The sequence below is a fragment of the Dendronephthya gigantea genome, unplaced genomic scaffold (genome assembly GCF_004324835.1).
Source record: "Dendronephthya gigantea isolate DGI-Jeju-01 unplaced genomic scaffold, DenGig_1.0 000009F, whole genome shotgun sequence".
NCBI classification, from domain to species: Eukaryota; Metazoa; Cnidaria; class Anthozoa; order Malacalcyonacea; family Nephtheidae; genus Dendronephthya; species Dendronephthya gigantea.
In genome coordinates, this window is record NW_021163019.1 from 1,476,435 (window position 1) to 1,503,177 (window position 26,743).

The 26,743-nt window shown below is 34.7% G+C and overlaps 4 protein-coding genes across 4 annotated transcripts; all 4 read right to left on the reverse strand.

Moving 5' to 3' along the window:
• Positions 1-1,288: 1,288 nt before the first annotated feature.
• LOC114517632 (neurexin-4-like) lies at positions 1,289-1,842 on the reverse strand. The gene has a single exon (XM_028537417.1). The coding sequence runs from the start codon at positions 1,781-1,783 to the stop codon at positions 1,289-1,291; it is 495 nt and encodes a 164-aa protein (XP_028393218.1). The 5' UTR covers positions 1,784-1,842.
• Positions 1,843-10,271: 8,429 nt separating this feature from the next.
• Positions 10,272-15,474, reverse strand: LOC114517774. Its single transcript, XM_028537595.1, has 12 exons — positions 15,355-15,474; positions 15,116-15,233; positions 14,862-14,983; positions 14,024-14,232; positions 13,717-13,906; positions 13,456-13,553; positions 13,182-13,254; positions 12,732-12,956; positions 12,622-12,663; positions 12,265-12,399; positions 12,099-12,180; positions 10,272-11,334 (listed from the first exon to the last, which is right to left on the reverse strand). Exons 1-12 carry the CDS (start codon positions 15,436-15,438, stop codon positions 10,727-10,729), a joined length of 1,986 nt encoding a protein of 661 aa, XP_028393396.1. The 5' UTR covers positions 15,439-15,474; the 3' UTR covers positions 10,272-10,726.
• A 1,771-nt stretch (positions 15,475-17,245) lies between these two features.
• Positions 17,246-17,834, reverse strand: LOC114517700 (neurexin-4-like). The gene has a single exon (XM_028537496.1). The coding sequence runs from the start codon at positions 17,787-17,789 to the stop codon at positions 17,304-17,306; it is 486 nt and encodes a 161-aa protein (XP_028393297.1). The 5' UTR covers positions 17,790-17,834; the 3' UTR covers positions 17,246-17,303.
• A 4,833-nt stretch (positions 17,835-22,667) lies between these two features.
• Positions 22,668-23,180, reverse strand: LOC114517701 (neurexin-4-like). The gene has a single exon (XM_028537497.1). It carries the CDS (start codon positions 23,169-23,171, stop codon positions 22,668-22,670), a length of 504 nt encoding a protein of 167 aa, XP_028393298.1. The 5' UTR covers positions 23,172-23,180.
• Positions 23,181-26,743: the final 3,563 nt, after the last annotated feature.

The following is a 26,743-nucleotide window of genomic DNA, read 5'->3' on the forward strand; positions in this document are numbered from 1 at the left end:
ATGTCTTGACACGTAATGATAAAACGACCTGGGTTCTTTTAATTTAATTAAAATCAATAACAAAGGACTCGAGCAGACGAGCTCTTTCCTTCAGCAAAGAATTCACTAGTAATCGAGCTATAAATATTTTGTTTAAAAATATGTCTGCGTTTGTTTAAATTTTTTTTAATTAAATCCGCCATCTTTCTCACATTCACCGCTTCTTGACACGCTATCGATGGTGACTAGCGAGGCAAGCTAGTTTTTCTGGTTTAGCTGTTATTAGATATGTTGTGGGAAAAGCAACCAAATTAAAATCAAAGTTAGACAAGCTCTATATACTTTGAGGAAATAATTCACATATTTGTACCCATGTCTGGCCATCTAGATCAGACACACCGGTTAATTTGTATTTGATTAGGATCAATCCACGCATATATTGCTATAAAGATTCACAACAGGAACAGCCATATCAACAAAGCACAAAAGAGGGTTTCTTTTTGAAAGTAAATTAAGCCGACTATGAAAGGAATTCTTTTTCAAATTTGGCAAAAGGCAATTAAGGGCAGACGGACGTGTTCCTTCAGACATGTTTTTTACCTGCATAATATCCAAGTTGACTTAAAATTTGGTAAAAGGCTATAGCAGACAGACGTGTTCCTCGAGACAAGTTTTTTACCTTAATACAAAGACACTGTTTACAACTACATATTCAATGCATAATATCCAAGTTGACTCATTTAAGAGAGATGTAAGAGTATTATTTAAATTTGACTTATCCACCGTTTAAGCTACGGGCATGATACAACCGCCCCCTAATCTCTAATTATACTATAGAAACCTTCGTCTTTTAAATTTATACACAACTTACCAATCTCATAGTCACACTGACTTCATACTGTATATATGGAAATCTATTTTTTTGTCAAAGGATTATCTCAGCAGTACGAATTCTCAATTAGGTATACATGTTTTTTACTAAATTACTGTTCGATATATCTGGTAACCAGGTGATCTAAAAACGTGGGAAATGACTGGAACTAGTTGTCAAATAAAAATTAATCCATTTCTGTATTAAAACATACAACTATCTCTTGAAATACTTTATTTCGGTTTGAAATTAATGTCAGAGCTATAGTTCTCATATAAGTGAACACAATCACAAAATTTTCATAAAAGCTTCATAAAGAATTACGAAAGATATAAACGGTTAAATACTGAGAAATGGATTTCTATTTAGACAATCCTTTTGAGCGCTGATTGTCGGTTAAAATAAAAGCGTGCATGAGATCACCTGGAAAGTTAGGTTTTAATTCCAACAACGCAGCTTTCCTAATGTATGATATCCTTTTTCGTAACTTGAGTAATTATCTCCAAATCTCAGTTCAGTAACAGGCAGTGTGTTCTTGTCTGTCAGGTATCCACTGTCTTCACGCCATGTTTTGTCATTCTTGTCACAATTACAGTTTCCTCCACCTGCACAGCTGTTGGTCATTCCACAGGCACATTTTCCACTGTTGACTGCCGCTCCACCCCAGTAATTCATCTTTGAGCCTTGACGTGATACCCACCATCCATAATATTCACGTGGGGACCCATACCTTAAAACACTATGATAACATTCATATTTTATAAACTGCTCACAATTCTTGGACTGCTTTATAATTGCAACAATCTGCTCCATGGAAATGTCATATTGAATCTTTGTCTTGAAACAACCTGGCGGTTGACATCCCTTTACACGTTTTGCTGATTCACTGTCATGTCCAATCTCTGTCACACCAACACCATTCTTTGAAGTCATGTCACAAAATACTGAAGCTAAAAGTCCTTGAACAGGACTTACCAAATACGTTCCGCTATCGGCTGTAGGCCTCGCTTGTCGTAATAATGAGCAAGAAGGATAAATTTGTAAACCTGTGAAATGTAAGACACTTTTACGTACACACATGAAAAAGTTTATTTCGTTCTTAATCTTAGCATTGAAATTAGTAACATCTAATTTTCAGGTTCCAAAGCTAAAATTTTATTGCTTTTCAAGTGTTTTTAGAAAGGTTGAGAAAATCAATTCGCTATCCAACACAACCGGCCCCTGCTTATTATACCATGGTGGGCTGCTTGATTTAAAAAAATAATAATAATAATGATAATTTATTATTATTATTATTATATTATTTTATTATTATTATTATATATTATTATTTATATTATTATTATTTATTATATATTATTATTTTTATTATTATTATTATATTTATTATTATTATTATTATTATTATTATTATTATTATTATTATTATTATTATTATTTTTATTATTATTATTATTATTGAAATGACAAATGACGAACACAAATCAGAATTACTCTCCTTATTCACCGGCCTGATGAAAGATATAGATCTGAAGCCACTGCACCCAAAATATAAAATTCTTTTATACAGCCGTTATGTACTTTCAAAACTCTCGTGGCATCTCACAGTAGCATCCATTCAAAAACCTGGATTTCGGAAACCTGGACTCAGTTTTCAAACAGTACACCGAAAATGGCTTGAACTCCCTATCTCTGGATCGCTTAGTTACGTTTACCTAACTAGAAACAAATTTGGTCTTAACATCATTCCTCCTTCTACTAAATTCAACCAATGTCAAACAACTATCCGCAGTGTCTTGAAATCTTCTCCTAACGAATCAATAAAACACCTATGGAAATCTTCTTCTAATCATACTAACACTCAATATGATCAATATAATTCAACGAAAGAAGTTGTTAAGTCATTCAGAAAAAGTCAAGAAGATAAATTAGAAAATCAACTGAAATGTCAAGGTTCGTTCTTTTCCAGCATAACAAAATTCTCTCTACCCGAAGTAAACTGTATTTGGTCTACTTGTCAATCGAAACTACCAAGAATATTTTCAACTTCAGCATTCGGTACATCAACAATTCACTACCAACCCGGAAAAATCTACATAAGTGGGGACTCTCGTCGTCTTCTGAATGTTCATTCTGCCTTAACCCTGAATCATTGTTGCACGTTGTCTCTGGTTGCAGTTCCTACCTAGAACGATTTACTTGGAGACACGATTCAATCCTAAATTTTCTTGCCAATAACCTTCCCAAGGAATATATTCAAAACATCTATGCTGACTTGCCATCATTCCCGAATCCCTCAATAATTACTGGTGAAGAATATCGTCCTGATCTACTAATTGTGACCAAAGACAATTGTCTTTATCCTTGAACTAACCGTCGGGTACGAAACTAATCTAAGAAAAAATGCGCAGCGAAAACACGTGAAATATAAAGATACGATTACGGAACAGAAGAAATATTTTAAAACAGTAAAGTTCATCAATCTGTCGATTAGTGCCCTTGGTGTTTTTGAGAAAGAATGCTCAGTCTTCATTGATATGTTGGAAAGTTTAAAATCCGACAAGGCTGGTGTACGATATATAATCAGAAAGGTCATTAATATTGCAATTAGGTCAACATATTACGTTTTTTGTTGTAGAAACAAGGATTGGACAAACCCAGATTTACTAAAATTTTAATATGCTTGTTATATTGCATGTGTACTTGTGTAAATGTAAGGTGTAATAATGCATAACGTATAATCAAATTTTTATATATCAAATTTTTATATATCAAGTAGCCAATTGTAAATTACCTTTAACAGTGAGATTTGCAATTGTAAGTATGTATTAAAGAAAATAAAGTTTCCATTATTATTATTATTATTATTATTATTATTATTATTATTATTATTATTATTATTATTATTATTATTATTATTATTATTATTATTTTCTGACTTCAGTTTTCATTTTATTTTAAAGTATAGCGAACCAAAACGGTGTGGATTATTCTGACCGTACACGATACTTTATTGAATAGAGCAAAGCAGCAAAGCAAAGCTCAAAATAGCATAATAATTATGTTTGCAAATGGAACTATGAAATTACCTTTTTCTAACTTCTTCGTTATGTTCTGCTGAGTTTCGATTGCTTTTTCAAGAATTCGAATCATACTTTCTTGATTTTCGTTTCTTCTTTCAAGATCTATAATTTTCTGCTGTAATTGTCGAATCTTGAAAGTAATATGCATTTTCATTTAGACAATTTATTTTCAATATCAGTATTTCATAACATTTGAATGAACAATCCAGTAAAAACTACAGTAAACCAACCTCATCTTCATAAGCCAATGATTGCCACTCTGATCCATTATTGACATAAAGTTGTTTATTATCTTCACGATATGAAAGAAGACCTGGAACATTTGGGATCTTCTCTAAACTATCTTCGTCAGCTACTGTCAATGTCTACAAGAAACGTCACCAAGAGTTCGCATTGATTATTGGAGTTAAAAATTTTGAATTTTCTGATGTATTCTTGTAAATTGGTAATGCCAGGAGATGATCATGGTACGAACCCTCCGTCACAAACCTGTGTATTTACTGAATTTCATATTATTATTCTCCGCTGGTTTTTTCACTATCTCTTTTGTTGTTTTATTTTTCAGTCCTATACCAGTGCTCTTTGCTATTGCTTATTTTGTTTTTCAGTAGAATTTGTTGAAACACAATTATTGTATATACTTACACCTTCGTTAAGAAATCTCTTAAATTGTCCTGAACAGGAACCCTTAAAAAGAACCGAAGAATTACATTTCATTTTTTCTATAGTTTCATTCTTGTTGTCAACAAACGCTCACCTTATGTGCAGTACCACTTCTCGGATCAATAAAATATTTCTCAGATACGCCTGTTAAATTCTTCATGGTAAATTCCATGCATCTTTTCCAAAGTCTTTCTGGCATTCTGTTTCTCACCCAAAACCAAACAAAAACATTCTTCATTACTGTTCCTCCATTGATTGCAGTACATCCAGGACCACAGTAGTTTTGTCTTCCACCTTTAGGACCAAAACATCCGCAACACTAATAATGCATATTATTATAGAGGACATATGAGGGGGCGATAAATGTTGCTACAGATATAAATAATTACTCTACGCTTAACCTATATCTTCAAATTATATAACTATTAAGTCACTGACCTATATGCCGATTAAGTTAAGATTACGACATAGCTTTAAGAAATCAACGAATGTTCACTGGATTAATAGCCACCTGATCTTTATAACATTACTGGAGAGCTAGTCGCATTGGTATTCCTAGTAACTAGTCACTTACTTTCCCGTTATCGCATCCAAGGAAGGCTGTGGAATTACGTCCCATGCCAGTTGAAGCTGACACAGCGCTGTAACTATAAAACTATTCTGTGAACATTTTCTTCACGCACAGTTACTGAATTATTACAGAAACTTGACGTTGAATTGACAAAGCCTAACATTTTCAGTGAAAATCTTACCTGAAAGAGCCATATTCAGTGTAAAGAAATGAAAAAGGACCAGGAATTACACCATACCCCTTCTTGCAATCATTGCGAAGACAGTAATTCATTCTTGCCTAGAAAGTATTAAAACGTAGGCGTTTATTTTCTTTTGCCCAAAACGCATATTTCTAATTCTGCTGTAAAAACCATGAAGAGGAAAAGTAATTCCGCTAGTACTACTATAAGTAAACGGCTTTTATTTATTTTTCTTACCGAAAGACTATACTAATATTTAGCATCAAATGTGGTAACTGCCTAAAGTAGAGTTAGTATAACTAACTCTCCTGACGAAGGCCCTCAGGTCGAAACGTCGAGAAGTGTTTTGTCTATTTTAGGCAGTTGTTATACCACATTTGATTATAAGTTGTTTGAAGACGCTGCCACGCTGCTTCCTGGTTATATTGGAAGTTGGAACTTATTTACATACTTATATTTAGGTACACAAGTTTCATGTAAATTTCTCAATTGCATTAAATATTCACCCATCCTAAATTAATGCGAGTGTGAGGTCCAAATATGGAACATTTAAAATTATTCGTAATGATAGAACCGCTTTGGACATCCTTGACATATTTGATATCCTCAATTCCAGGAGTGCTTAGAGAACAACCAGTTGATATGTCGTTTGAAAAAATATCCCCAAGTTGACGCATTTGGTTTAAACGATAAAACCTACAGTAATAGGCAAATAATCAATAAAGAAAATACCGAAGAGTTTTGTGTTTGATAACTAAAGAGCTTTGAAAATTGGAATATATCCTTGCCAATGTGCTTTGGTTTCTTTAAATGTATCATCAGAAGAAATTTGAACTCCAAAATCTAGTATTTGTAAATCACCAAATTTGCTTGACCAATGTGGTGGTCCTTTAGGATCAACAGGAGTAGAGTTGGATGGTACTGTCCAAGATACAGGACTGTCCTTCATTCCAACCAACATAAACCCCCCTTCATCTGTATGTACATCACACCAAACCTTAGGTTAAAAACAAAGAAAATTATTATCTACTTTATGTAACTTTGTGTCTTGATGACTGGCACAATGCAGTTGTGTCACTTGACTCGAGAAGTGCCTTCGTATGACAATTTTTTTTTAAATTTGACAGAAAGCAACAAAATATATAAAATGGCTGGACTAGACAAGCATGGGCGAGAGATTGCCTCGCAGAGTATAATAACTGACTAAATAACTAAGGAAAACTTTGAAACAGAGAAGGCTTTAAAAGACAGTTGAAGTAAGAAAAACGTTAGGTAACGAAATGGAGCGGTGCATCAGAGAAGATGGTTAGTAATAAATGATGTTTGTCGTATTTACCTTGTGTTTAGTTTTGTTGTCAAAAGATATCCAGTAAAATCCATCTTTTGCTCCAGGCAAATGATCAACAATGTCAGGACAATCTTTTGCTGGGTTGAATATTTCGCCCAATGTTGAAGAACCTCAAAACATAAAAGTTGCTTAAAGAGATTTACTCCAAGAAGCGAGTGTTGGCGTAAAAGAATCTTCCTAATGATTGTGCTCTAAACCAATTCCCCCCACCTTTTTCAAATTTATCGATTCATATTACTACGAAGAATAGAAACGGCCTAAGTTCAACTGATTTGTTTTAAACTAGATAGATAAGTCAAGATCAGTCATCAGGTTTGTCTTGTTAGTAATCAACCCATTCCATCTTCATTTTCCCATCTTCGAAGCAAGTTATTCATGAATGAATTGTTTTGAACTGTTGTATTTTAAAATCTTTATGAAGGATGTCTCTTCTTTTTGGTTCATTGATCATAGAGATGTAAGAATTTAAAAACAGAAACCATATAATACATTTTTACAAATATTACGTCACAAATATTAATTCCTTACCATCAGTATTGCCATTTCAGGCGAGGGGCCGTCTTTTAATCCGGCGCAAATCAATATCTTCACTTGACCTGCTTGGTTTTTGTGACTGATTTGTTTACCTGGATTGCATTCCTTAAAATTCTGGAATAAAAGAAGTAAAAATGCATGACTTTCCGATAAATGAGCCAATATGTTAGGTGCTGAACAATCTCTTGTGCAAATTCAAACTTTGCAAGTGGCTAAAATATAAACCAATTTTAAGGATTCCTCTCACCTCGCTTCCCTCCGAGAAACCAGTAGTTGTAACTCTTAAACAAACTGAAAAAATAAGGATTTTCCACAAGATTTTCGAAAACATGATTCTTGTTCAACAAAAGTTCAGGCTTTCTTTCGCTGTGTCTTGACACGTAGTGATAAAATGACCTGGGTTCTTTTATTTTAATTAAAATCAATAACAAAGGACTCAAGCAGACGAGCTCTTTCCTTCAGCAAAGAATTCACTAGTAATCGAGCTATAAATATTTTGTTTGAAAAACATGTTTGCGTTTGTTTAAAATTGGTTAGTTAAATCCGCCATCTTCTCACATTCATCGCTTCTTGACACGCTATCGATGGTGACTAGCGAGGCAGGCTAGTTTCTCTGGTTTGGCTGTTATTAGATATGTTGGGGGAAAATCAATCAAATTAAAATCAAAGTTAGACAAGCTCTATATACTTTGAGGAAATAATTCACATAATGTACCCATGTCTGGCCATCTAGATCAAACACGCCGGTTAATTTGTATTTTATTAGGATCAATTCACGCATATATATTGCTATAAAGATTCACCACAGGAACAGCCATATCAACAAAGCACAAAAGAGGATTTCTTTTTGAAAGTTAATTAAGCCGACTATGACCTTTCATAGTTTTTCAAATTTGGTAAAAGGCAAGAGCAGACAGACGTGTTCCTTCAGCAATCGATTTACATAATATTACCTGTTTATAGTACACAAGTTTTATGTGGGAAACCCGCTGATGAAGAACCGAGCAGGGTTTCTCGTTAACAGTAAAATAATAGGAAGTTGAAATTTAATACGGCGACGCGACAACGACGCTTAAGAAACCGCTTTCAAATTAATGGTCGCGCCTTTAAATTATAAATCCTATGAATTTTGTGCAATGTACAGTATGCATCAATTAAGAATTATGCTAAACCGGATTGAATTCAGGCGTTTGAATGCTGCCTTTTTATCTATTGTTTTAATGCGTTCGGCGCACAAGAAGCTGATGTTTGGTGAAAATCTGTTGCCACAAGTGATTTATTTTCTGGGGCCGGTTGTATGAAAACTGGATAGTGATTTTTTCAATCGCTTTAAAATCGCCCGTTGTTTGCTATAACTTTGATTAAATCTTAGTATTCCTAAATCGAGGATCTACTTTAATAATTGTTGGTTCCAAAGATGAAATTTTATTGTTCTTTAAGGATTTTTAGAACGGTTCAAAAAATCGCTATCCTGCTTTCATACGACCAGCCCCTGATCTCTAATTATGCTATAGAAACCTCAACCTCGTACCCAGGGTCTTTACTCGTGGTGGGGAGTACCACCACGAGTAAAGACCCTGGGTACGAGGTTGTAGAAACCTTCGCTTTTTATACACAACTTACCTACCTCATGCATACCCAGCAAACATTCGCTCACACAGTGTGTCTATTTTTTCAGGGCATGTTTATATCGCATTAGTGTAAACATTGTGAACAAACAATGATACTGTTTTAAAAAAATATTGTCTAGATTTCTGTAGGATATTTACTAGTATTCCTAGTCTTTAATACTTTAGTTCTTTTATTTCAATGAATATATGGGATCATACTTCGTATAACACATCCGTCAACAATTGATATGGCTTAGGTTGAATTTCTTTGTGCATATTTGATCAGAAACTCACTTCGATAAGGAGCACTTGTTCACAAGTGATATTCTTTTCTTTAATGTAGTTAATCCCCTCCCGACCGTGTGCATGCACTACTATGATGCAGAGATAACCTGCTTTGCCGCTGTTTGATACAACATTCTTGCCTACACAGGCTTAACGACATTTAAATGATTTAATACAGTTCACTGAATACTTTAGGAGAGGGACACAACATTACAATAAAACACGTAGCTTATAGCTAATGCCTAAATAGATCTCAGATCGTAGTCACCCAGCAACTATACCTGTGATATCTATGTTACATAACTGACCTGTTTTCCGAAGTAAATTTCCGCAGATTGCTAATGTTGATATCGTTATCGTTACTCCAAAGTAGTGTGACTGGCTTGTGTAATTGATACACCTCTTATTACATGACCGCTAGTGAGTAAATACTATTATTCCTTTCCCGAAATACTAATGATTACGGAGGATTATTTAGTTTCGTGGCTTGAAATTTTCTTTTTTTGCAGCCATTTCTATAAAACTCCTAACTACATTTTGTGTGGTTGAATCTTAGTTTACTCAGAAATGCACGGTTTTGATTAGTTCTTTTATTAACTGTAGTTTAACCGTTTGTTAACATGTCCTAGTACACATAGTTATCTTATAATTTTCCCAAATTAAGAAATATTAGCTAATAATAGGTAAAACTTATATAATCGGGTGGTAGATCTGCCTGACTGACATCCTGCTACACACACAACATAAACAAACCTATTTTGAAAGAAAAAAAAGAAAACCAGAAACAAGGGTAATACTTTGACTTTGTCCACCGCAATGAGCCTCGAAATACCCTGGTTTTAATTAAGGATACGAGAATAGAAAAACAAGGCGATTTTGATGAATTTGAGGATGAGACTATGAGAAGATGAATCAACGCTCTCTGCTGTAATGAGTTGCAGATGAATTGAATGTAAAATGTAATTAAAAAAGCGAAATGTCGTTTAGGCTGAAACGATGCAGGCTAATTTTTTTCAAATTATCATTTCTTTATGTTGATACAAATATAGATATGAATTGATAGATATTTTAATTCGTGCTCAGTCGCATTTTTCTTTATATGAAATATAATCATATAGATTATTTTTCTTGTATTTTATTGGCCAGAATACAACCAGGCCAAGTTCAAATTAAAAACTGTATTTGACTTTCAAAAATTAAACTTTTTATAAGCATAAACTAATGTTAACGACCTGAATTGAGCGAATTCCTCGTTTGAGACCTTTCCATTTACGTCTAATATTGAGTCTATAACATCAGACCTCCATTTCGCCAGAGGTCTAGCACCTCAAAAACATTATTCAGAGCTTGTTCCGTCTAACCTTGTCCGTGATGAATAACAGTAGTACTAGTACATTAAGAAACCAGGTCGCTGTTTCTATGTCTGCCTGGTCTTACAATGGCATAAAGTACGCAATATGTTTATTGTTGACGATGGCATTGACACTATGGTTTATAAATCACATTGATGAAATTACGAGATCAAAGTTTCGATTGCCTATATAACGAAATTTCTAAAAACTTTGATCAAAAAGATCATATTAATCACACCAGGTTTTATGTTACCCCCAGCAACGTAATTTTCCCAGTGTATGATAACCAGACTCAGCACTACCGCCAGTATCTCCAAATCTCAGTTCAGTAACAGGAAGTGTGTTCTTGTCTGTCAGGTATCCACTGTCTTCACGCCATGCCTTGTCATTCTTGTCACAATTACATTTTTTTCCACCTGCACAGCTGTTGGTCATTCCACAGGCACATTTTCCACTGTCGACTGCCGCTCCACCCCAGTAATTCATCTTTGAACCTTGACGAGATACCCACCAACTATAATATATCCTTTTGGTGCTGTGCCAGATAAAGCTATGATAGCATTCATATTTTATAAACTGCTCACAATTCTTGGATTGCTTCATTATAGCGACAATCTGCTCCATGGAAATGTCATATCTAATGTTTTTGTGGTAAGAGCCTGGAGAATTATACCCTTTTACAAGTGTCCTTGATTCACTGTCATGTCCAATCTCTGTCACACCAACACCATTCTTTGAAGTCATGTCACAAAATACTGAAACTAAAAGTCCTGGAATGGGACTCACCAAATACGTTCCACTATCGGCTGTAGGCCTCGTTTGTCGTAATATTGAACAAGAAGGATAAATTTGTAAACCTGTGGAATGTAACACACTTTATTACTAAAGATTCATATCGAGTTGATGTTGATTTAAAGCAAATTATATGTTATTGTCAAGATTATTAATATTCGTTGTTTTTTAGTGAATCGTTTAAGATTTTTCCCAGGTAACGCGGGTTTGTCGGCTAATCATTGTTTTCAATGATATGCAACTCCTTGAGTTGATCGGTATTCCCAAAATTCGCATTCAGTATTCCCAAAATTTCGACAATAACACCATTCAGTGAATTCATATTACAGAATGCAGGAGCTGATAATTTTGGGTGGCATTTACATAAAATTTCCACCGTCGTCTGTAGGAACCGTTGTTCGTAAGGTTGAATACGGGTAACTTTAAAATATCTGTGAAGCATGTAACGCTTTGTTACTATAGAGCTTAAAATGTAAGTTAAGTCCATATGTAAACGAACCTTTAAAATTGGGGCGTCGTGTCTTGATATCTAACATTATTTAGGTTAGCTACGCTTCTAAATGAACTTGAGTTTATGACTTGTTGAGAAAATACAAAACATGCAAATTTGGGCAATTTTTACATTAAACGACCCTGAGTGAGCAGAACCTCAGATTTGACCTGAACTTTAACATGTGACAATGACAATGATACGAAAAACTGATTCCATTCACCCTCTTTGACGCAATCTCCACACAGGTAAAAGTTGTTAATTTTTTTAAAAAGCCGTCTTTAGAATGCATGCATGCGGCGTGTCTAATTTAAATTCATCAATACGTTTCTGAATTACCTTTTTCTAGCTTCTTTATCAAGTTCCCTTGAGTTTTGAGTTGTGTTTCTAGACTTTTAACTTCTTGCTGTAATTGTCGAACCTGGAAAAATAAAATGAATACTGAGCATTTCCATATTTATAACAATTTTGCATAAAAATACTGTCAATAAACAAACTTGATTACCTCTCCTTCATTATCTAATGGTTGCCACTTTGATCCATTATTAACATAAAGTTGTTGATTATCTTCACGATATGAGAGAAGACCAGGAACGTTTGGGATCTTTTTAAACCCTTTTTTGTCAGCTACAGTCAATGTCTACATGAAATGTTATAGAGGATTCATTTTGATCATTAAAGTTCTGGGTTTACTCCTGACTGTACTCATCTCTACATGTTCTTCCTTCATTCCTCTCAATTTACATGAAGTATGGTTTTAAATGTTATGAGCCTTCAATCTGCTGTTTTTTTCATTTTGCTCCTTAAAGTTACCTGTGCTCGTCTTCTCTTCCTGTATTTATGTATCTATACATATACTTACACCCTCGTTGAGAAATGTCTTAAATTGCTCTGAACAGGAACCCTTAACAAATTAAATCAAGTGTTTAATTTATTTTTTTCATTCTTGGGCTGTTTCCCCAAAACCCTCACCTTATGTGCAGTACCAGTTCTTGGATCAATAAAATATTTCTCAGATACGCCTGCTGAATTCTTCATGGTGAACTCCATGCACCTTTTCCAAAGTCTTTCTGGCATTCTGTTTCTCACCCAAAACCAAACAAAAACATTCTGTATTACGGTTCCACCATTGATTGAAGTACATCCAGGACCACAGTAGTCTTGTCTTCCACCTTTAGGACCAAAACATCCGCAACACTTGAAAAAACACGTGAGAAGTAACTTACACCAAGATGTATAGTTATAACACATTGTTAATTTTTGTCTTTTAAGTTGTTGTTTTTGATCAAATGACACTGAAAAAATTTTAACAGGTGTGCACAGGCTTTCGGTCATCTGACTATTATAGCGTTACTGGAGTGCTTTCGTCTTTTAATATTTCAAATTAACCTCTTTTATATTTCAAATAGTCTCTTTACTCACTTTCCCGTTATCGCATCCAAGGAAGGCTGTGGAATTACGTCCCAGACCAGTCAAAGCCGATACGGCGCTGTAACTATATAATTACTTTGCTGTAAACTATATATCTGGGAACTATTACCGAATCCAGGGCCAGCATAGACAAGCCTTGTCACAAATACAAAGTTCTTATTGCAGTTCCACGTTATATGTGACATTATATGATATACTTTTAATGAATTCTTGCAATACTTTTAATAATTTGATATTTTATCTTAGCCTTTCATTAAAACCTTACCTAAAGGATCCATATTGAGTATATTGAAATGAAAAAGGACCAGGAATTACACCATATCCTTTCTTGCAAGTATTACGAAGACAATAATTCATTCTTGCCTGAACGATATTAATACAGACATTAGTTTCTCTTCCTACTTTCATTTAGTAAAACCGGAGGAAAATTTCTTCGCAAACGTTTTCTCCCAAACATTACTGATATTCGAGGTTCATTAATATAGGTTTGATGTAAAATTTTTGTGTACACTAGAATGATATTCACCCATCCCAAACTACTGTGAGTGTGAGGTCCAAATATGGAACATCTAAAATTCGTTGTGGTGATGGAGTCGCTTTGGACATCCTTGATGTATTTGATACCCCCAATTCCAGGATTATTTATTGAACAACCAATTGATACGTCATTTGAGAAAATATTTCCAAGTTGACGCTTTTGGTTTAAACGATAAAACCTATAGTAATAGCAAGATACATAGTTAATCAGGATAAAAGAGTACAGCAGAATTCTTTAAATGATTACCAGCTTTCAGCTTTGCTAATTGTCAATTCATTCTTTTGCAACCTCTTACCAGTGTGCTTTGGTTCTTTCAAAAGAATTGTCTGAGGAAAACTGGACTCCAAAATCCAGTATTTGAATATCTCCAAGTTTGCTTGACCAATGTGGGGGTCCTTTAGGGTCAACAGGGATAGAGTTGGATGGTACTGTCCAAGATACAGGACTGTTCTTCATTCCAACCAACATAAACCCTCCTTCATCTGTATGTACATCACACCAAACCTTTTTAAAAAGACAGTAGAGAGGATCATATGGAACAATGAGTACATCGTAGGGAGGAGAGAGGATATCATAGAGAGGAATTAGGACATCATAGGGAAGAGAGAGAGAACATCGTAGCGAAGAGAGAAGACATCGCAGGGACAAGAGAGGACATCACTGAGAAAAGAGTAAATCATAGGAGTAAGAGAGGATATCATAAGAAAGAGAGAGGACATCGTAGGGATAAGAGAGGACATCTTGGGAAAAGAGTAAATCATAGGAGCAAGGGAGGATATCATAGGGAAGAAAGAAGACATTGTAGGGATAAGAGAGGACATCTTGGGAAAAGAGTAAATCATAGGAGCAAGAGAGGATATCATGGGGAAGAGAGAGGACATCGTAGGGATAAGAGAGGACATCTAAGGAAAAGAGTAAATTATAGGAGCAAGAGAGGATATCATAGGGAAGAAAGAGGACATCTAAGGAAAAGAGTAAATCATAGGAGCAAGAGAGGATTTAATAGGGAAGAGAGAGGACATCATTGAGAAGAAGGTTGATAACTATAGTACAACGTTGTCATGGAGGAAAGGTTACGTTGATAAATGTTTCAGAAAGATGACGATCACAAAGAGCACAAGTTGTTACAATACCTTATGTTTTGATTTAGTGCCAAACGAAACCCAATAAAATCCATCTTCTGCGTCCGGCAAATGATCAACAATATCTGGACAATCTCTGGCTGGGTTGAACTTCTCACCCAGTGTTGAAGAACCTAAAAATTTTTGTACTATTTAGGATTCTCTAATGATTCACCATATCGGTCCAGCAAAACACAGTAAACAGCGACCATAATCAATACACAAGTCCCACTAAATACCTTTGTAGATCAATATTAATATCTTACCATCAGTGTATTGCCATTCAGGGACGCCGTTTTTTAATCCGGCGCAAATCAATATCTTTACTTGTCCTGCTTCGTTTTTGTAACTGAATCGTTTGCCTGGATTGCATTTCTTAAAATCCTAGGAAAGGGAGCACAAATGACCAAACAATAAATCAGTTCATTATACATTTCGACTTTGATATTCGCGTAGGTCAGTAGGTGCGTAGCGAAGTCTGAACAATTGTAGAATTCTCCCTCACCTTCTTGCCCTGAGAAAAGCCGAAATTTGTAAAATAAAAAGACACTGAAAAAATCAGGATTTTCCACACTATTTTAGAAAACATAATTCTTCTTCAGCAAAAGTTTAACCTTCTTTCCACTGTGTCTTGACACGTAATGGTAAAACGCCTGGGTTTATTTTGTTTATTACAATCTCATACAAAGGGAAAAGGCAGACTAACTTCTTCCTTCAGCAAATAGTTTACATAACCCGTAAACACGTCGATCAAACTCGCATCTTCTTGTGTATTCGCCATGTCATGGTAAAACGATATACCACCTATATTTTCACTACAAAATGAAATTTTTGGTCCGTTTATTCGGAGTTTTATGCGTACAATAAAATTAAAACAATTCACACATCACCTCTTCTATCACGATTGTCCTGATATAAAGAATATCAAGACGAATTTAGTTTTAAAAGTGTAAGTTCATCTTAAACATATATAGGAATGTGTCAAGATGAAAAGGATAATTACATTTTTTTCTATCACAAGGCACAAGCAGGCTTCTTCCGTCAGGAAAAGATTTACATAACACAAGTATGTGTGTCAATATATCAAACACATATGCATGTGTATTGTATTTAAATTTGAGTCATAAAAAACACGTTTAACAATTTTCTATCGCTTCTTGTTCTCAAATTTGTTTTGCCGATATTTACAGTGATATGATGAATTAAGGATTGGATAAAATACTAAATCTTTGTGTGTGAATACCGTGTGTTTCCATTGCGTCGTATTCCTCAGATGACAGATTTATTGACACAGCGCAGAGATCGTCATAAAAATTATGTGTTATTTATTAATACTATAAATTACATTTTTTAGCGCGGAATATGTGGTCTTTAATTTGCTAGTTGCTTTAACCTTTTGCACTATAACTGCTCCGACTAGGACAGCCATCTGATGCTCTCCATGAGAGACCACTAGGAAACACATTGTTTTGAGACAGATGATTATTGTTAGTTTAATTAAAATTTGTCACAGAGGGCTAGAGAAGACCTTTCTTTCGATCAGCATGATAACAAGTTAGGAAAATTTGGTCAGATCATAATCAAAGACAGCTAGGTCCTTATTCAACAAACAATTTGCATAATATACTTGTCACAATCAAATTCGCATTTTATGTAAACAGTTTGTGTAAACTTCGCAACTCCCACCAAGTTTAAGCCGTGATATTCGGCAGCAAGTTTTCAAAGCGGGCTAATTTATATTGTGCTGTATTAATATTGAATAAGACATCGATACGATCATATAATAAATATATTCTTGACAAGAGAACGCGGAAAGAACGTCGTATCTGGAGCTGCATTAAGTAAATTTGGCATTAAATAGACAACTCTCATATGAGAGTTCTTAAAGGTCAATTTTTTATAGAACAATAATAAAATGGAAATTATCTCACCTTGTCAAGTTTTGTCACTTCCTGACGAAGCAGAAGTTGCTTGTCATAGTACAACAAGATAAAAAACACAATATTTTTCACAGGATATTTGAAACCATATTTCTTTCGTTGAATTTTCTTCTGTATAAATCTGATGCTAAAGCAAACCTAATTCTTTCATATAGGCAAGCGTCCTAATACCTTGTCTTGTCCTGCCCTTTCTTTTATTCAAATTTGTTTCCAACACGAAGGTCAACTTTGGGTTATAAAATCGATCAAAAACTGCTTAATTTTTCATAACGAACAACAATATATTATTAGAGGTTTAAGAGAACACGCTGGTATTATTTACTGTTTATTTTATTTATTTCACTGTTTTACATAAGCTAAGTATTTGGACTGTACTTTGGAGAGGAAGAAAAATGAATATTTGCTACAATGTTGTTATGACAAATCAATTTCACGTTCATATTATTTTCCTAATTATTTTCCTTGTTTTTACGTTTAAAATACATAAATGCATGGGTTTTTGTCTTATTTGATTTTAATCCCAACAACGCAACTTTCCCAATGTGTGATATCCTTTTTCGTGACTTGCGGCAGTGTCTCCAAATCTCAGTTCAGTAACAGGCAGCGTGTTCTTGTCTGTCAGGTATCCACTGTCTTCACGCCATGTGTAGTCATTCTTGTCACAATTACATTTCCATCCACCTGCACAGCTGTTGGTCATTCCACAGGCACATTTTCCACTGTCGACTGCCGCTCCACCCCAGTAATTCATCTTTGAACCTTGACGTGATACCCACCAACCAAAGCCGGAACCTGGTAACAATCTGCTATCACAACAATCATATTTAATAAACTGCTCACAATTCTTGGACTGGTTCATAATGGCAACAATCTGCTCCATTGAAATTTCATATTTAATCTTTCTCTTGTAACAACCTGGAGGAAAACATCCACTCACAAGTGTTCTTGATTCACTGTCATGTCCAATCTCTGTCACACCAACACCACTCTTTGAAGTCATGTCACAAAATACTCGAACAGAGAGTCCTTGTGGTTTTATAAAATACATTCCGCTTTCAGCTGAAGGATATTTTGTGCGTAAAATCGTGCAGGATTTGTTGACTGGAATGGAAATACCTGTGAATTAAAACAATGTTGTCTTGGTTACTAGGTTTTTATTGCAGCAATTTTAAAGGTTATGTGTATCATGGAAATAATAATTATTTTTTGAAACTCTCCGAACCAAGTGATGACTTTCATATAAACTATTTTTATATAGGATATTTGATATAGGTTTAGCATGGTAAGAACCAGCTATTTCAAATGTTACGTTATCACATGGAATAAGTAATGAATAAACTCTCTGAACCAAGTTATGGCTTTCGTACAAACTATTTTTATGAAATCGTATATAACATCGCGTACTTTTTTGTGCATAAAAGTATTTCAATTTTTTATTTTCTTGTTCAATTTGATTTTTAGTTTTATTAAAACGGTTTTCTGGGCTGTAACATTTCTATTGAAATTACGCTATCCGTAGTCTTATAGCAATCTCTACTTTTGAGAAAATTTTCATAGGGGCTGAAAAACACAAATTTCAATGCCACCCTTGGAGCAAGAAAAACAAAAAAACCTGGAAAGTTTTGTTAAGAAATATATGCATGTTTTAATAAACCACAAATGATACTAATTAACTAATTTTATATTTCAAAAGTAAAGCTGGGATCCGTTAGAAAACATAAATTATTCTTACGAGTTCTCATGCAGGCGGGACTGTTGTTATCTATCTATAGTGCTTAGCTTTATATTTCATACCAGTTGAGAGACTTTGTGAAGAAAGCTGGTTGCTTGGAACTGGTTTCGGGGTTATCTATAAAAAAGAAGACTGTGTCGTAAATACTCATGCTAATAGTTTTTTTTCGGCACTTTTGCCTAATTGCCTTTCTTGAGACCTTTCTCAGTTCTCTTAATTTTGTGTTTTAATTTTCTCTTAATTTAGAGTCGTGTGGATCGAGGGCTTTTTCGCAATGCACTTCCTCTTCTTTGGTTTTATGCCGGCATGCATGTATAAGTTTTCTCCGAATGTTTCACATTATTTTTTTTCTCCGGCATGCATGTATAAGTTTTCTCCGAATGTTTCACATTATTTTTTTTCTCCGTTGAGTCCACTTGACGTGCTAGCTAACTACTGCGGAACTAGCTTATTAATTTATTTACGGGTTTATAGGCGATGAAGGCGTTTTTATTATGACAGTTGAGTAGATTGGCACGACCACCTGCAGCCTGATTATTAACTAGCTTTGCATGCTTGGGCTTTTACTAAGTGCGTAAACTTTACAGGTCACCACGCACCGCAGTTTGCCGGACTTTACCCGAAAACGACAGCTCGGATAAAACGATTGACACTAAAAGCAATATACTACTCTTCAAACCTACACTTAAACCGTCATGCTTGGAAGGAAATTAAAGTAATTTGTAATTGAGAATGCATGATCGAAAAATATTGTTTAATTCTCGTGCATTTTCGTCGCAAAAATCAATACTTATCCCAAGTCATGCATTCATATTCCATTTATATATATATTGACTTTTCTCATTTTTGCAATTCTTTCGTTCATAGCTATATTATACAGCTAACTTAAAACGAGCGTTGTCTAATACAGCATAGAAGCTTAGAGTTTTCTACTGGCGAAACCCACATGCAGTTATAGTTTCCGCTAAGCTTTAAATAAATGAATACAAATAAACATAAATTTTCACCATGCACTTGTTCGCTGATTTCCATTAGGAAAAAAACTTTGTTTTTTATACACCTGTATGGGGCAAGTTGTTCAAAGCTAGTCTAGCGCTAACTCTGCATGGGGTAAATTTTAATACAGTGTTTTATTTTATATATATATGCTTCTGAACCATTGTTCGTTTTAAAAACATTAGAAAACAATACTTCTTTGAATTTTTACCTGTTCGATTATATAAAGATGTTTGAACTCGGGATTTCTCGTACTTTTATCATCGTCAGATGCGTCTTGAAGGGTCTTGTTGTTGAGCTCACATCGACCTTTACCGATTCCAGATGTTTTGTAATTAACCGACACACATGATCTATGTCGAATGCAGTACATACTGCATTCTAACTCGGTTTCTGCATGTTTTTTTTCGATGACATGATTTGCTAAATATTTACCATCATTTTCTTTGAAGAAAGCTTCCTTAATCCCAGCTAAGCATTCGCTTGGCTCTATTATATTTGACAGGATAAATAACGCCCAAATACTCACCATGACTGTCATTGTGAAACTGGTTATGTTTATAGTTCACCTTGGAACTGAAGTTATATTTCACGGCCGGTGCAAATAAGCTCCCCCCTTAACTTCGATGTCGTGACAAATTCTACCCTTTTCATTGGATAAGCTGAACCCTAATCTTCACAATGATTGGTCAAATCATGAGCTAAGCAAACAAATGCAGACCTACATTCAACGTAATCATTTAGGGAGGAGGAGAAAGGGAAATTTGATATTTCCCATCATTCCAAGCATGCTCACTTAGCATACCAGCAAATGAATAATTCCGTTAATTTACTATATCACATTTTTCATACGCAAATAACATGTCATATGCTGCATACGGCAATTTTGGTAATGTTATTTCAAAAATTATTTGCCATAAAGTTTTAAACATTAATAATACAGAGTGGTGGAAATGTTGTATACTTTGCATGAAAATAAAAGCACACAAATAATTATTTCATTTTTTTTTCGTCTTTCAAACAGGATGTTTTACTTAGATCGGGTCTATCGATAACAGGTGTATTTACCACCTGACAGAGCTACCCTGTTTTAAATAAAAAACCGGCAAAACTATACATAGACCATGCATGATTGTACGGGCATTGCGATGCCCAAACTTTAGTGTATAAAATAAAACCAAAGTTTGCCATAGTCGAATTTTAAAATGGAAATATTTAATGCCATTAAAAATCCTAAAATAAAATAATAAATTATTCATGTTGATAATGTTTGACCTGCATGTCTAGATGAAAAAACTAACGTTTGTCAACTAGATATAACTCAAATTTTAATTTTTCTTCTAAAACTTTCACCCCTGTTCATTCACCCCAGTTAAACTGTTCGAAACGTTGCTAAAATCAAAAATAAAAACCTCTTGTGGAATCCTGTTTTGAAACGCAATTAAATTAGATATAACTTTGTGAAAACAATCGGAAAAATATTATACTCTGTTCTCTCTAGTCTGCTAAGAACATGTAGAAAAAATTAAACAATATATAGAGTCGTTTAAATATTGCTATATGAAGGATCTGAGTATTTTTTCTGACAAACACTTGTGTGCTCTTATTCTATAAAATATTTCAAATATTTACTGAAGTTGAGCAAAGATCCTTATTTACACATATTTAATATGTCACAATTATCACGTGAATGTCATGCTGGACGTGCATGCATGCATGAAGCTGGAGTTTAACAATATAGGTATAGAAAAGTCAAACAAGTAAAATATCGACTAAATTTCCATGGCGCTGTAAAAAATGGCCGTTAGCTGTTCGGTTCTTCTTCTTCAAAGAGTTTTCGCCTTATGCGTCGGTGGCGTAGCCAGCATCGGTAATGGGGGGGGGCACATATTAATATATTCATGTTAACAGACTGTGAAGACAATTGATTTGAAAAGAAATTAATCCTGTGTATGACGAATAGCTGAATATGGGCCCCCAATTATCGTTCTGGTTACGCAACTGTTTCGAGTTGTCCTTTTTGTAATGTCTGCTTAAGTTCGCTCACAATGAGTTTATGGTGACCAACGGCAACGGAAGAGCAGCTGGTTTGCGTATAGTTTATCGAGATACCGTTGTGTGTTATATTAACACTCGCTATAGTGTTAAATTTAGTCTTCCCGGATACCAAATGTCTTTGATGTATAAAATATCTTTCAATATCTTTCATATTTTTCATATCTTGGGCTTTTAATTAAAGTGTGTAAACTTTACAGGTCACCACGAGCCGCAGTTTACTAAAAAATGACATGCAGATCTGATAAAACGATGGACACTATATAAAACCAACACTACTCTCTAATCCTTCACTTAAATTCAGGGTCACTCATACATCCATCATCGTCAGAGCTAGCCAGAACTAGGTGTCGTGAAGGTTCTGGCTGTTAAGCCCATGTCGCGCGCAATGTCCACTGCATTCTAACTCTGTTTTAGCGTGTTTTGATTCGATGACATGATTTGCTAGATACTTGCCATCATTTTCTTTGAAGAAAGCTTCCTTAATCCCAGCTAAGCATTCGCTTGGCTCTATTATTTTTGAAAGGATAAATAACGCCCAAATACTCACCACGACTGTCATTGTGAGACTGGTTATATTTATAGATTAACTTGGAACTGAAGTGATATTTCACGGCCGGTGCAAATAAGCTCAACCTTCGATGTCGTGACAAATTCCACCCTTTTCATTGGATAAACTTAACCCTAATCTTCGCAATGATTGGTCAAATCATGAGCTAAGTAAACAAATGCAGACCTACATTCAACGTGATCATTTAGTGAGGGGGAGAAAGGGAAATTTGATATTACCCATCATTCCAAGCATGCTCACTTAGCATACCAGCAAATGAATTTACCGTTAATTTACTATATCACATTTTTCATACGCAAATAACATGTCATATGTGGCGAATTTGGTAATGTTATTTCAAAAATCATTTGTTATTAGGTTTTAAACATTAATATATAATAATGCAGAGTCGTGGAAATGTTGTATACTTTGCATGAAAATATATAAAAGCACATAAAAAAAGACAAAACCATCCATAGACCCTGCACGATATATTATACGGGCATTGCGATGCACCACTCGTAATGGTTATATTTTTCATCTTCTTAATCCCAACAACGTAATTTTCCCAGTGTATGATAACCACGCTCATCTGTACTCCGATATCTACCAGTATCTCCAAATCTCAGTTCAGTAACAGGCAGTGTGTTCTTGTCTGTCAGGTATCCACTGTCTTCACGCCATATTTCGTCATTCTTGTCACAATCACAGTTTCCTCCACCTGCACAGCTGTTGGTCATTCCACAGGCACATTTTCCACTGTCGACTGGCGCTCCACCCCAGTAATTCATCTTTGAACCTTGACGTGATACCCACCAACCTTGATATTCACCTGTGGAACTGAACCTAAAAACGCTATGATAACATTCATATTTTATAAACTGCTCACAATACTTGGACTGCGTCGTAATGGCAACAATCTGCTCCATGGAAATTTCATATTTAATCTTTCTCTTGTAAGAACCTGCATTATTATATCCGTCCACAAATGTTCTTGATTCACTGTCATGTCCAATCACTGTCACACCAACACCACCCTTTGAAGTCATATCACAAAATACTCGAACCGCGAGGTTGAGTCCTTGTGGTTTTATAGAATACATTCCACTTTCAGCTGAAGGATATTTTGTGTGTAAAATCGTGCAAGATTTGTTAGTGACATTATTCAGAATACCTGTGAATTCGAAAAAGATCTTTCTTACCACTCGAATACGCTTGAAGATAATCATGGCAAATGTATATTGGGTATGAAAAATGTTGTATTTTTAACTATATAGGAATGCATGGGTATAAACCGTCAGTGGTTTTTACTTTTTTTTTCGAAAATGTTTTGCACGTGTTTTTTAACTGTCGTAGAAATAGTAATTGTCATTAGAAATACTTCAATGTTTATTTTTAAGTATTTGAACGTCATTTAGTGTATATATAAGGGGCTTTATATGGACTCAACGCACCTTAAATTACGCTTTTCAACTTACATTATAGCATTATAGCTACTAATCGCTATATAGCGTGACTATACTTCATTTTAATCTCTAAAATAAGCTCTGGATGTTCCGAAAATAAATCCGCATTCCAGTTTCTGAGTGAATTTTAATTTTGGCAGGAAAAATGAAGTCGAAGACGATGTACAGGTATAGAAAAGGCATTGTAGAGTATAAAAGACCTGTTTCTTTCAGGTTTAGAAAGACGTTCGTGTATTTATCGTTGGACAACGGGTTTTCTTCAAATGCAATTCGCATATCATACCTGTTGAGAGATTTCCTGATGTCTGTGTGGCATTTGTTGCAATTGGTTTCTCAGTTATCTATGTTAAGAAGAAGACCAGAAGTCGTATTAAGCCGTTTTGAAATTAAACTTTACCATGCATTCATTCAAGAATATTATTAATTGCTTGCATTATTGGAATGTTGCTAACTATAACTAGACACAAATTAATCTTTGAACAGAAGGAGCATTGCTGAAAACTTTAGTAAAATGTTTCGCTAGGTTTATATTCCGTTATAAAAATTTTTGTTGTCGTCTTACCTTTTTGATTATATGAAGATGTTTGAACTCAGGATCGTTCATGCTGCCATCATCGTCAGACGTGTTTTGAAGGGTGTTGCTGTTGAGCTCACATCGACCTTTACCGATTCCAGAGGTTTTGAAATTAACCGACACACATGATCCATGGGCAACGCAATGCATACTACATTCCAATTCAGTTTCAGCGTGTTTCGTTTCGATGACATGATTCGCTAAATATTTGCCATCAATTTTGCGAAATAAGGCCTGGGCGACTGAGCATTCTCCCGGCTGGAGTATTCTTGAGGTGAAAACTAACGCACAAATGCTCAGTAAGATGGCCATTCTTCAACTAAACATTATTTAAGTCTTTAACACTTGTTTTAAGATGTGATGCAAAACAGACTTTCATTTATTTCTAATATTCCTCTTCATTTTTTAAGATGATATTGACAATTCTATTTAGGAACCATATTCAAAAAGAAATGAGTAAAGTCTAAAGATAGTATGAATATGATATTTATCATTTAGCTATAGACCCGAGATAATTGCTATTCCGCGCAATATTTCATACGAAAGTCCTTCGTCGCTTAGTCGGGTTGAAATATCTTTCCCAATCATGCACCCGAGCAAAGGATGGATTATGAGAATATATTATGCATTATAAAGATCTACAGCGGTGTATATTTACACACTTATCTTATATAGCTACTCGCCATGTTATATGAGCTGTTACGCAATCTGATTGGCTAAGCTACTAAGGGTATATCAGGTTATTTAAAAACAGCCGGTACGTAATACAGTGAGAATTTGTGATGAGGATTTTATATAAGTTTGCACATTTTATCATTATAATGTTCTGGCTATATATTATTATGAAGGAATCATACCATTCGCTCACGTCTTATATGGCTGATATAGCCATGGCCTGTGCAAAGTCAAGTTAAAATCGAAATATTTAATCGTCCAACACATCTATTCAACTCTTGAATGTGTCAAGCATGCATTTAACTTGACTATATTTCACGATGATTACTAAAATATTTTTCAGACTTCTATTTATCTATCAATAATTTTAGTTGGCAATGAAAAAGATGATGAAAATTTTTTGCATGCATATATTATTAACGCGACAGAAAAATAAGAAAACGTGCAAAAATTAGCTATACATACAATCATTGAAACAACTTAGAGGCGTGTTTAATAAGAGGGTGATATATAGGAAGCTAGACCTGTCCGAAGAAGACTTTGATATAGTCCTGTTGACAGAAAAGACTTGAAAAGTCCATTTCCGACATTGACTATACTACTTTGAATTCAGACATTAACAAATGGTCAGTGCCCTTTCAGATGAAATGAATTGTTAGATAAACATGTTACAAGGTGTTCTTTGAGTGTAGTATTGTCGTAATTTCAATAAATGGCGTTTACTGGTGTATTATGATATATACCTGCAAGGGGAAATATTCAAATATATAGGAATAAAGTCAAGCCATGCCATGCAGAGGTGCAAATAGGAATGGCGTTTAAAAGGTGAAGAAATTATACAGCTGTTCGGAAATCATACTCTTATACTTATAGTAATCAGATTTATACAATGACATAGTGATTATGAACTGATTTCCTTTCCACATTTATGTGAACTTTAATATAGGGAGGCATGCAGATATTTTCAGGCCGGTACAACCCCAGCATGGTGAAATTCATTTCGTCTTTTATGCACTTAGTCTACCCGTTGTACTGATATATATATATATATATATATATATATATATATATATATATATATATATATATATATATATATATATATATATACTCACGGTTATACGTAGAGAAAAATGATAGCATGCATCAATGTGAAAAATATAGTCTGCTCACGGTCACGGGTGACTTGCATGCTCTCGAATTGCGCGAGAGAATTTGATACACTTTTCAACAAAGGGTATTCATAACTATTACAACATTGAAACAATTTAGGGACATTTATTAAGAGGGTGATATATAGGAAACTTCGCATACAATATCTTGTATGAAATGAAATAGACCTGTCCGAAGAAGACTTCATTAATGTAGTCCTGTAGAAAGACTCATAAAGGCCCGTTCACAGGATCCAACTTTTTCGGATCAAATTCACTTTTCACAAATGGAATGTATAGTGTGTTTTTGATAGAGCTGTACGTACTGCATTGGCTTTAGTTACTTTTCGGTTCATATATACGCAAAAACTAACTCGCAAGTTCGCTATGGAAAATGGTCAAACAATGCTACAATGGCTGCCGCTTTTAAATTTTAACAGGTGCAAATAGGAATGGCGGTTGAAAGGTGGAGAAATCATTAAACTTGTTCACGTAATCATAATCAATTAGCTATAGAAAATAGATTCAGACAATGAAATTATATAAACTTCACGAATTATGAACAGGGGCTGAGATGTACAGTTCCCCTGAACTGGGTGCATGTAAGCCCCTTGCCATAGATACACCCGGTGAATTCATTTTATCTATTATGCACTCAGTCTACTCGTCAGTTGTGTTAGGGTTTGTACCGTTGCCATCGCTCTTTCTTGAATACGAAGCACAACATACAACTTAGGAGTTTTAAAAGGAATATA